Raw genomic sequence first — 13,052 nt, 5'->3', positions numbered from 1 at the left:
GCAGTGAATTAAGTACGGCCGATTGGCCGTAGCCAGCTGTGAGATGCAGACCTTGGTAATGTGTTTCCCTCTCAGACAGATGTTGTTGTTTACATTATATGTGTATGTGAATTGACACACTTATATTATGTGTGTGGCTTGTGAACATTATTTGTGTTATGTAAATAGATATTTGCATTGTGTGTATGTAACTAGCCAGGCATGTTGACCCTGTATGTGAATGGATGGAGATTTAATATTATGTGGCTATGTTACTAGCATGTAATATCTGGATGTGGATCGATATATAAACTACCGTTAAAAAGATTGTTGGTCACAGAGAAATTGTCTTTTTGTTTTTTAAAGGGAAGCACCATTTTTATTCAAACACCATTTACACTGTCTTGACTGTATTTGAAGTTGAATGCTCACGTGTAATGTTTAAATACTGTGTATGTGAAGGGGCAGGCATGATTAAATGTTTCTGTTTTTTTCTGTTTCATGTTTCTGTTTTGTTATGTGATGCAACAAACAAATGTGAAGTGGTCATACCGGTTCACAGGGGAAAACAAATAAAAAATCAAATCTGTATCAATGTGTCTAACAACACTGTTGATCTCGCGCTCACACAAATTTGGCTTGCTCTCCCTTGGGCGTTTGCGATCTGGTGATTTACGAAAACAGATGGACGGCATTTGAAAGTAATGGAAGTTTTTTTTCATACTTCATTCAAAATGCATCTTTTAAAAGTTGAAGTTACAGTATCACTTATACCATGCAAGTCACTCACTGCAGTAGATGTGAAACACAGCAACGCCGACTCGTTCAGCATTAAAAACCTTAAACACACCTAAAGACCAAATATGAGCATGACAAAGAAATAAATATGATACAGATAAAAAGAAAAACAATTACCACCAACGATAGTCAAACCACTAACTCACAGGAAAGGCAGTCCATATTGGTTGCGCATCATAAGCACTATGCTAATTGTTTTTACCAACATACACTGCTGTTCCAGGAGCACAAAAAAAAAAAAAACCTACCCTAGAATACAGGAAATGGGATGTCATTGTCTTTCATTATCAAAAGCAAGAAATGGTAAAACAAATTTAATATTCAGATAGAACGGCTGCATTGCTTGTGTGGTGCTAATATGCACCACACAAGGAGGATTAACAAAATAGAACAAAACAAAACATTAAACTGTAAACCTATTTAGAATTTTCCAATGATTATTATTCAAATATTTAGGGGGAAAATGATGATGCAGTATGTATACACACGATGATTGAACCTGTGCTGCAATTAAAGCTTTCCTTCAGAACAAAGACAATAAGCTATTGACTTCTAGCGGAGAATCACAATGCATGAAGGAAAAACAATTTCTGTTCTCAACTCACATTTATTTATTCCTTGCTCAAGGCAAAGAGCGTCTTACTTTAATTTATGGGTGTTCCATGAGCTTATTGAAGCAGGTGCCCACTCACAATTCAGCAGAACAAGGATAAAGAGATAGGCAATAAGAATGCAGCCTCCAATTCCCTTTTTAAAGTATGTTATGAATATTCATAAATAAAGGATGATTGGATTCTGATTCAATTTGGTGAGCCTTTCTAACCACAAATATCAGGCTAAGAATCTCATTACCTGCATGTGGAAGGTGATATTGAATGCATATACTGTAATTCAAATGATGTAGCACGCGTCCCAATTTAAAATATAAAATATTTCCTCTGCCCACCACCTTACATATCTCTTCTCCACATACATATTCTATTACACTATGAAATCCCCACATTACATACTGTGCCTTGTTTTACATATTATGCCTGTTTGGTCATTTATATTGCTTAAATAAAATTAGACTCTTTCTGCTCGATACTATATATACTGTATATTTTCACTACTTTCTATATACAGTAGTTACTGTATATTGAAAGACATGCTACGTGCTAATAAAAGAAACTCAAAAGACATCAGTTACAAAGCTGTGTCCAATATCTGCATCTAAAATAAGAAAACATGCAGACCAGAAACAGTGATGAGGGTGAAAATGAACAGGAAGCTGTTTTCACCCCTTAGTATAAAGTGTAGGCGAGCTGGGACTGAAGTTCTTAGGTGTGATACACACTTCCATATGTGCAATAGTGAGCTGTGTGAGAACAGCAGAGTGTTAAGACAAAGTGGATATAAATGTGTCAATGGTATTTGAAATGTCTTTAACACTCCTTACAAAGTGCGATCAATGCCTTGTACACACTAACACAAGCTTATTGCCATGACATGTTTAAATAAGGAAGACATGCCTGTAATGCTTGCGCAGCTTTACGTTTGGTGCCCACTAAAGTTAACATTTTCAGTTGACACTAAAACAGTGAACAACTCAAACTTCAAGTCAGCAATACCCTTTAATAACATCGGGAGAAATGCACATAGTATTTGAGCACCACAGTGGGGCAAAAGCTTTTAAAAAAAACAAAACAAAAGATGAATCCAGAATTTGTATGAAGCGACACAGTGTGTTGACCCGTTTTGCAGGACTGTGGGATTGTATTTAAAAACGTGAATCAAAATTGACAATATTGACAATTAACAAGCTGTCAAAGGCTCGAATCCAACGTGACTTCACATTGTGTAAGCTTCCATCATTTTCATGGTGCATGTATAAACTGCTACATTCTACAGTAGCAGTACAGTGTTCCCTCATTTTTCGCAGTTAATGGGGACCAGAACCCCCCGCGAAAGGTGAAAAACCGCAAAGTAGGATTTGCCCCAACCACCCCTAGGAATTTTCGTGGGTACCAGAATGTTTAAAATATGTAAACAGTATTTATATTTTAAATATTTGAGACAAAGATTACAACAGTACACGTATTTACTTAAATCTTTAATAACCTTATACAGTAATTAACATTTACTTTGTCCTGATAATATTAGTGTCCAAACTCACTGTCTTTTCCCTGCAATCAGCAATCCACAATGCCAATGCAGCTTCCATTTTCACAATTCTCTTATTACACGGAGTTACCACATGTTTCGCTTCCTTATTGAAGGTTATTGAAGCAGTTTTGCGGATGTTTGCTTCCTTTTTCTTTATGTACCGCACTGTAGATTCATTCGCGCCATAATGGCATGCCACAGATGCATAACTTCTGCCCTCTTTGATCAAATCTAAAAGTTTCACTTTTTCACTGATGCCCATCATCTTCTTCTTCCTCTCGGGCGCTCCGGAGGAAGCTTTCGCAGGGGCACAGTGCTTCGGCCGCATTGTAAGGGCTTGCTTAACTAATCAAACAAATTATCGCTGAAACAAAAAAAGTTATTGCGAACACAACAGTGTGGGCGAGACTGGCGAGACACAACAAGGGAAGAACCTGGGTGAGGCTGCGATGATGCGCAGCCAATCAGCTCACAGGATAAATCCACTTGTGTTCTCATTGGGCGATGTCGTGCCGGGAACCAATCACACGCCTTGTATGAGTGCCTGTACAGAACAGGCATGTACAAAGCCTCTGAGTCAACTCATCTCTTTGTTTGGCATGCAGGGAAACCTTCTCTCGCGCGCATCAACATGAAACAACGCGTCTTTCCGCAATATGGCTGCCGACATTGCTGTATTTATTTATTTTATTATTATTTTTTAATGAATATTTTGGAAAAACCCGCGAAGCACTGAAGCCGCAAAACGTGAAGCGCGAAGTGGTGAGGGAACTCTGTATTTGATTAACAATTAATTGGTGTGCCAGGCGTGGTTTCAGCGCATTAAACGGACAGGCCCGCAACGTTTGAGAGCGGATATAACGGCCTGATTTTTCACCATTTTGAAACCTCATTTTATATTGGTGTTGTTATTTTTTTCTTAATCATTCAAATACAAATTTCTCTGTTATGTCAAATATATGAGACAGTTTTATTCGTACACTACTTTATAGGGTCTTTAAACAATGTTAAAAACGTGAGAACATATCACACGTCATGAAAGGCTGAGTACAATAATATCGTCTTTTTTTTTAATACAATGGATGGCTATGAACAAATCAATCAGCATGCTGGACTGGGTGTAAAACCTGGGAGGTTCCATTGTAGTTTTATTCATTGCTCCTCATTCCTCACATCATTATGAATCATTGTATTACCCTAATGACTAATAATTAATAAAAAAAAACAAAAACAAAAAAAAAAACTAATAACACTCTATGCTATGACCAAGGAGCCTGATTGCAGATATTATTATAATGAAATATATTTGCTCGGGAACTATTTGATCAACCAATAAGCTTGGCGATGCGTGAGAATCAAGATCGGTTTTAACCTATCGGTCTAAGACAGGTTGCACTTACAATATCCCGGAGACCCCACTCCTTCACACCAATTGTAATCTACCTGCAATCATGAATGACACCACTGTTTACTGCTTTGCCACAGCCATCCCATAGTAACCCTTGACAGTGACAGACGGTGGCAGGCACAGGCGCGACACAATCAGCGTGGTGGAGTGTGGCTTTCCACTGATGGAAAGGCTTGTAGTGTTTACGGGATGTATTCCGATGGCTTTTCAGAGTGGATGGAGAAGGCTCGCCCAGACAGATCTATCTGGAAGGTTCACTCTCACCCTAAATTAATTGAATGTCACTCAAAGAGAAGGTGAAATAGGAAGAAAATGGGAGTGACTTAGACCGTTGTCTTAATGCAATAGTGGTCACACCATCCACACCCAATTTAGACTAAGCTTAATTTGTAGCAATGAGGACCAAACACAATTACGACCGCTACTGCTTCCGTACTACAATGTTTCGGCACGAAACTGAAGAAGCTCTGACATTAGGACAAAGTCTGCAAACACTTGGAGCAATAAACAGTTCTGAAACTCAGCAACACAATTGGTTGGAGGGATGAACTGGACTTTAATTTGATAGGCCAGTAGTTTAACAAACAACAACAACAACATCAATAGTAACTGCAGTCAATGCTACAGCACTTTGAGGTATTTTGCTGTAAATATCTACTGCACCAAATACTGTACATGCATTATCTAAGATATTGGAGAGAGAGATAGAGAGAGATAGAGATAGAGAGAGAGAGACTGAAAGATAAATTGATTCATATTTTACCTTCCATCTCCATAGCGGATTTTGCTGCATCTTTTTCTTCAGTCTTTGCAGCAGTTTGCTCATCTTCAGCTGAAAAAAAACCCAATAAGCTCATCTGGTAACCTGATGAGGACAAGCGCTACAGAAAATATATGGGTGGATGGATGCATGCACTGTTCTGTACCTTTGTCTTCATCTTTATCCTTATTAACAGCCATTTTTTGATGTTCATCTTGTTCACTTCCAATATCCTCATGTTTGTCTTGACTGTTGTTTTCATCTTCCTCTTGGCTGAGCACCTCAAGGCCCAACTCTTCGTCTTGACCAGCAACAAAATACGAGGATTAATTCAGATGTGAGTAAAGATTTCACGTGAGTCAAGTCTTCAAATAATGACCCAATGCATACCCCAACTGTTATGTTTCCCAAGTGTGTTTGCAACTATTTTCTTATGATGGGCATTGTTTATTTATTTTAAAGAACGTAAAAATTAGTAGCTAACTAAAACACAATGTTAATGAAAAGTCAGTGCCCAGAGATGGTTTTCCCCCCCTCGCCCCAATGTAGCCATGAGCTGCATTAATCTGCTGCTATTGTTTTATGTATTTTTTTCTCCTTGTTGCTTCTACCTTTCTGTTTGTGTCTGGCGAGAAGGTAATTAAAGACCTAATGCCTTGGATAGCAACCCAGGGATGCATTCACCACAACAAACCTATCGAAATTCATGTTTGGAGACACTATATCTGCTCCATCTGTCAAAATTCTGTCAATGGAATAGCATTTACATAAATATAAGACAAGCAACACGCTGCTCCCTGATATCAATGCAAATCCTGAATGTTAAGGAAATAGAGAGGCAGAAAAGTTCATAGTTAGACAAAAAGAAATAATTCCCGCTCTCAGTTCACATTGTCTTTTTTATACACGCACGCACTAAATGAATTCATATGAGGCTGTTTTAGGAGACACTGGACCAGAATTATTTGTGCCCGATGTACTCTTCCACTACCAAAATGTCTGACCAGCTTGTACAATGAAAACTTGCTCATCCAAGAGGCTTTGTTTGCAAGTGTACCATACCTGGGTTCTGACTCTCCATCACCACGTCTTCAACTCCTTCCGCATCTAGAAACGAGAAGTTCAAAAAGTAGCAAATATTTACGCCCAGAGTTGAAATTACTCAACTTTCGATATCACCGAAAACAGCTTTTTCATTCCATTGCTTCATGTCGCTTTGTCTTTGTGCTGCAGTGTGAGAGCAATGGAACCACAAAGGCATGCATAAATTAAATGACAAAAAAGAAAGGGGAAAATAATGTCACTTCCAAAGCCATACATAATTGAGGGATTTCTTTGTTCCATGCATCTGTGATAAGAGAACATTTTGTTGTTGTTGCAGTGTTGGCACATGGGATGGAAAGACTGAAGTGGAGCGAATAGTACATTCAATTCTTGATGACAAATGACACCAAAAAACACTGGCAGAGCCAAGAGGCTGTGAGCATGTTAATGAGCCAGAAAGTGACATTACCATTGTCAGCCTTGTCTTCATCACTTGCTTCCTCTTTTCCTCGAAAGGAGAGCAAATGTTCATCATTTGAACACGAGAACGGCAGGCACATATCATATAAAAAAAAATTAATAATTAAATAAAACATTCCAAAATGGCAACATTCTCTATTGATAAATGATTTATATTTTGAGAGCTAGCGTCACCTTGAAATTAATCAGGAACCTCCAGTTTAACCTGTTTCGTCTCAGTTTTACGGGCCATACACACAGGACGGTTTTCAACTCATTTGTACAACAAAATAACAGTGTTCTGGAGTGTAAAAATGTAAAACTGGGTCGCAAAGTGAACATTTTGAAAAACCATTGCATTATCATACAATTCAGTCATCATGAAGGGTGGAACACTGTGCTGTCATTATATTTGTGCCACACAAAAGGATCTTCATAATGCTTCTCCAATTCTGTTTCTATATTTACGGTGACCAGAGGACCATATAGTATGCCAAATTCTCAATCCAGGAGTCAAAAATGCTTCTGGATAAGACCGGGAGGACAAGCAGTTGGTGTGTGTGTGTGTGCGTGCGTGCGTGCGTGTGTCGTTCCGGCCAACGGCAGATCTGGAGGCATTTTTGGAGCTCCATGGGAATGCGGATCATTCCGTCCACCTTGTCATCTGTACTTGAAACGTTTTCAAAAAGAAACAAAAACTCATCCAAAGGTATCAATCCACATTTTTGCAGTTTGTTTTTCTTTTACCTCGAAGAAACAAAGAAAGGCCTTTGCTGTTGTTCTTTGTTTTTATGTACATGTACCTTTGGACATGCATGCGTTTTCACTGGACTATATACACTATACTTTCTACACTGTGGGGTTTTCAACTCTTTCCACAACACCGGTTAAGATGGAATTGAAATTTGTTTGTGTTTTCTTTGTCTTTTACAGAGTCCCATTTGCTATCCAGGCTTCATTTGCTATCCATTTGTTGGTGGCCACATTAATTTTTTTTGATGTGGTGCAACGAGAAGAAGGCACATAATAAATCAAATAAATAAAAGAAGCATTTACTTAATTTTGGCAGTGTAGGTGCAGCTAAATTACTTACATATTTCTATTTAGAATATACGTTTACTCCATCACCATTCAAGTGTACTGTAAATGCATTATTATTTCATCCATCCATCCATACAGCTTTTCCTGCTCAGGGTCGCAGAGCTGGAGCCGATCTCAGCTCTCAGACTAAACCTTCAAATGATCAGTTGCAGAGCAAATACAATATATAGAGAGACAACTATTTACACTCAGATTCATGTCGCCATCATGCTGCCTGCATTGAAGTCAGCGAGTGAACACAATCAGTGACACACATCATTATGTCATGTTTGACCAAATGATTACATCTCAGGAGTTTTTTTTCTTTTTTAATACACTGAATGATGCAGTCCGAGAGATGTAATTATTTCATACCTTAACTGCCAAATATCTTTCTTATACTATTCCCATGACAACTATTTTCTCATATCATTTGATAAGAATGGATGCACATTTTAAATGCAGTTGGCTCTGTATGCTTCCTTAATTATTGACCAAAGATTGGACAATTAAGAAAATATGTTCAACTAATAATTGACAAGGTGTAATGGTGGACGATTGGTTAGCACATCTGCCTCACAGTTCTGAGGACTTGGGTTCAAATCCCGGCCCCGCCTGTGTGGAGTTTGCATGTTCTCCCAGCGCCTGCGTGGCTTTTCTCCAGGTACTCCGGTTTCCTCCCACATCCCAAAAACATGCGTGGTAGGTTCATTGAAGACTCTAAATTGCCCATAGGTGTGAATGTGAGTGCGAATGGTTGTTTGTTTCTATGTGCCCTGCGATTGGCTGGCAACCAGTTCAGGGTGTACCCCGCCTCTCGCCCGAACATAGCTGGGATGGGCTCCAGCACGGCCGCGACCCTTGTGAGGATTAAGCGGTTCAGAAAAGGGATGGATGGATAATAACTGACAACCTTTACTATAGTTTGGACTAACGAAGGAACTAAGGTCACATTTCAGTTGTAACAAAATGAATGCGATTGACATCAGGTTTTAAACATGCTCTCTCACATACAGTACACACACGTCCACAAACAGATACTGTATGTAAACCAATGACATTTGGGACCAAGTCTGTAAATGAAAGCCATGACACCAATAAGAGAACATGCTACACACAATGGCTATTGTGGAGCTTCTATAATTGCTTTTTCTTAACAAGCTGCACTGAGAAACCATTTTCCATATCTACGCAATTTTGCCCTGCACTCAGAACAATAAAAACGCCAACCTCTATTAAAATGGAAAAAAAGTCCAGTTCTCGCACTGCTGCATGTTTATCTCGAGTGCCTCTGTCCATCATGCCGAACACTGGTGACACGCAGTCGATGATAATCCTTTCTAGTAATCATGACTGACATTTGTAGATGGAGCCTCACCGAGAGGGCCAAAAGGAATACCTTAGTGAGAAAAACAGGTGAAGATGAAGGCTGAGGTCACACTTTGCGTTGAAAACTCCCGAATGACATGTCATAATTGTATCAAGTGATCCCAAACAACAACATGTCAGATCTGGCAAGAGGCCAAATGCAATTTCCCCCACCTGAATGTATCATTTATATTGAGCTTATGGAGAAGAACAGCGCTCAATCCGCAATAAAGAATGCCCACACACACAGGGTGAGAAAACATCATATGTAGGGCAGCTGTGATTTATAATGGCTCCAAGATTAGCACCATTAGAAGAATGTCTCTCCACAATGACACTTCCCCAACAATGCAACTTACTCGTGTTACGAACAGCAGGTGGCAGCATTGTCACAAGCTTTCTTGCCAACTTGAAGTGTACTTAACGCCCTTTTTCATTGTCAATGCGGGTCGACATACAGTACTTTACTAGTGGTCAACAACTCCATACAAAATGGCTCTCAGCTCAAATCTGCACCTCAACACTCGGCTTTAATGATGATATCTTGTTGTAAATACTCTATGTCGATGTTCCTACACTTGTGTTAAGTGAGTTGCCACAGTATTTTGTTTAAAAAAAAAAAGGTCTTACAGGCACGTGGATGATTTATTAATGACAGCGACAGGGTTAAGTATTACAAGGACATAAAAGATTTAGAAGTTAATATGCAACCTTCCCTCTGTGTCCTACTTGAATAGAGTGGATATCTTGATGGATCTCATCCTCTGCAATAAATGAAAATCGAACACATTCTTTCCACTGCCCTCTCATCCACCCCTCATATGAAAGCCAACTGGAGCAAAGCAAAGGAAAAATTCATGAGGCATGTGCAAAAAGGTCGCTGGGATAACCAAAAGCTCACATTCCCCAAAAATGCTGCATGTGCTCGTCAGCAAAGCCTGTGAAGTGGACGAGCGTCGGCCCACTCACCCTTATTTATCTCCGTGTACTGCCCGCACTCACCACCATTCCCTTTTCCTCGTCGCCTCTTTAGCAGAAACCTTAGCAACCCAGACAAACACGTTCAGCAAGACATTGATTTCTGGCTCAAGGTTCACATTTTACTGTGCCCTGTGACACCCACTAATCTCACTAATACCACCCTGATGCCAAATAGTCAACACTTTGGGGCTGCTTGCCAACTCAGGTGATGTCTCTATAAAAAAAGCCTCAGTATATTTATGGCCCTTTTTTTTCCTGTTATTACGTGTTGGTCATTCTTGTCAAGATACACAATTTCAAACTTGTCCATGGGATGCATTTTTCTCCCAATTTTGCTTCTTCTTAGGAAACAAACAAAAAGATCTATTATAAACAACACATTTTTCTTAGCTTTTATATGAAAAACAGACTCAAAATAAGTGACAATTGTTGGACTATGAAGTAACAGAATCTTAGTGTACATGTACAAATTCATGAAAATAAACTGCGAAGAAAATACATTCAAAATGTCGTGAGAATAATCCTTTTATGATGAAATTAAAAAAAATAAATTGTACATTAACTCGCCTTACGATGGGGATTGTTTAGGATGTCATCAAATTACACTTCGAGTATAAATTTCCCAAACACATCAATACCATCAGAATTAACAGTTGGTAATGGTATTGTGTCCGTTTCTAAGGAAGAATACAAGTATATGGACTAAAAGCGCTGCTTTTTGCTTCAGAACATAATACAGTGCTTAATTTTGCATATAATTTCCTCTTAAACTATATCTTTTAGAAGCTGATGCTTATAGTATGTTCATTTGTGTTTCTCCCTCCCACACAATTTGCCTTCTGCAGTAACAACAGCACTTGTTGTTATTACTATTACGTGTCACTCCACTATACCAGTGTATTTATAAAGGAAGCACAGTGACGGCAACCTTAATGTTTTCCTTTTATCTGTACAGCGGCGAAAAGCCTCTCAAGGCTGACCCATGGTGTGGGGAGCATGAAGTCCCCCGAGGAGTGTGATGCATCACACTGAGGCATATTGACAGATGCATTCCACCCAGCACTACAACAGAGTGTAATTTATTCAAACGAGTGCTCCACATATGAATGGCAACAGATATGTAGACTGCATTGCTGGCTCCAGATAAAGTGCATTTTGTTTCTGATAGAAGCATTTGGTGGCTGTATGAGACCCGCAAGGATCTTGAACTATGAATATCACATAGCTGATATGCAGTACGTTTTTGTTGGTCCAATGTGGTCTCCTACTCTGTGCTATCAGTGACATCCGAGTGTTTTCCATGATTAATTCCCGCTAGGTGCTACATCCACACCTAACCTTTACAGTAGAGGTACTTACAAAATCATTTCATTCCCCTCCTGTGAGAGAGGTTGTCTCAAGGACTGAGCGTTCCCATGCTAGAAAGCTGTGCCGGGGCTTTTTGTGAATGGATTAGATACTATTAAACTGCCGGGCCTGATAAATTAGGATTTGTAAAGATTATTACAAAATACTTATGCCCTCCTAATGCTGCTGATTGAATTTGTGAATCATTTTGAATTGCTACTGGAGGATTATATAGAAATGTATGCTGAACAGGCAGATTGAAATGCAGGCAGGCAGAAATGCAGCAAAACCACGCTATGTTTAAAAACACAGAATTATTGACGCCCTTGAAGTGACTGCGCTTATCTAGTCCAGCCTTCCACAATCAGTGAGATGAAGCATTTCCCCAAGGAAAACAACCATGACTGCTATCTTTAAAAATTCCCTGCAACCTTTAGGCTTGAAGACAAATGGATGGTGTACAATTTTAATTGCCTACTAACACCCTCCAGTGTAAGAATCTCATTATCTTTGGTCCATCGTATCGGAGAAGCCTATAATTGTTTCAATATTACACACCCAAAGGGGCTGAAACTGCAGAATAGCCAGATAATGGCTTCTTAAACAAGTTTGCCTCCAAGAAAACATCCATTTGAAAAGGACCAATATTCCTCCTGTACTCCTTGGCCCAAAGAGGAACCTGGGAATACTGAGTGCTGACCATGACTAGTGATAAACAAGAAAGCGCTTCCTAAATACAAAATATTTCTTTTTATGTAAATGTGTCAATGATGAGTCATCATTAGTAGCACTCAGGTACAAAATAAACATGCATAGACACTCACTGGCCACATTTTCAGGTATATTGTACCTACACAATTGGGCTGTAAATTTGCAAAGGTCAAAACAGTGGTGACTAATATTTCCCCTTTTCATGGAGTTAGATAAAAAAAACCTGAATATTAAACAGCTCTCAGTATGTTGCCGTGCAATTATACTGTAGATCACTCCAAATTCTTCAATCACTTCAATCACAATAATAAGCATTGTTAAATCATCATTGATCTCTGTCAATGTAGATGTTGTCCATCCATCCATTTTCCATACCGCTTCTCCTCACTAGGGTCGCGGGTGTGCTGGAGCTCGCTATCTTCGGGCGAGAGGCGGGGTACACCCTGAACTAATCGCTAGCCAATCGCAGGGCATGTAGATGTTGTGATACAACTAATCAAGTTTGACATAATGTTGTGGATGCCTCACACAAACCTCTGTTATTGTCGTTGTCATCCTTGGCTGTTGATTTTGTAGACGGTGAAATGTTATCTGCAAGAAAATAATGATTTAGTGACAAGGGTAACAGATTGTCACATCACCAGAGTACTCAATAAGAAACAACACATGATGGGATAGGACTTATTATTTCAACTTGGCTATTCTGTCTCGGCTGACCTCAATACAACAGGGTAAAGGGAGAGTGAATTGCTTTTACATGCTGTTGTTTTATAACTCACTGACTCCTGTGGGGCAATGTGAGGCTTTGAGAGCGACCCCAGAGTACAGTTGAGGGAAAAACTGCCAGAGAATGTGAGCCATTCAGCAGCCATTCGAACCTTTGAATAGGTTCCACGTAGCAGTGAGTCAAACTCCGGCTGGTGGAACAAAATGAAAGGCTAGCACTTGGCACAGGAGCAAAGGCCTGTCAAA

At 39.4% G+C, this 13,052-nt stretch overlaps 1 protein-coding gene across 4 annotated transcripts in view; it reads right to left on the bottom strand.

The window, feature by feature from the left end:
• The window catches only part of macrod2 (mono-ADP ribosylhydrolase 2), a 487,683-nt gene that overhangs the window by 21,069 nt on the left and 453,562 nt on the right, over positions 1-13,052 (bottom strand). For 2 of the 4 annotated variants that reach the window (XM_061790567.1, XM_061790571.1), the window contains exons 11-15: positions 12,615-12,671; positions 6,604-6,642; positions 6,153-6,197; positions 5,257-5,391; positions 5,094-5,162 (exon numbers count right to left, since the gene is read on the bottom strand). In XM_061790567.1, coding sequence (XP_061646551.1) covers positions 5,094-5,162; positions 5,257-5,391; positions 6,153-6,197; positions 6,604-6,642; positions 12,615-12,671 — 345 coding nt within the window. The remainder of the gene's footprint in view (positions 1-5,093; positions 5,163-5,256; positions 5,392-6,152; positions 6,198-6,603; positions 6,643-12,614; positions 12,672-13,052) is intronic. The other 2 variants (XM_061790569.1, XM_061790570.1) reach the window with 2 other exon arrangements.

The sequence above is a fragment of the Phyllopteryx taeniolatus genome, chromosome 11, assembly GCF_024500385.1.
Source record: "Phyllopteryx taeniolatus isolate TA_2022b chromosome 11, UOR_Ptae_1.2, whole genome shotgun sequence".
NCBI lineage: Eukaryota > Metazoa > Chordata > Actinopteri > Syngnathiformes > Syngnathidae > Phyllopteryx > Phyllopteryx taeniolatus.
Note: the sequence above shows the minus strand (reverse complement) of the source record. Positions and strands in the feature narration are given on the sequence as shown.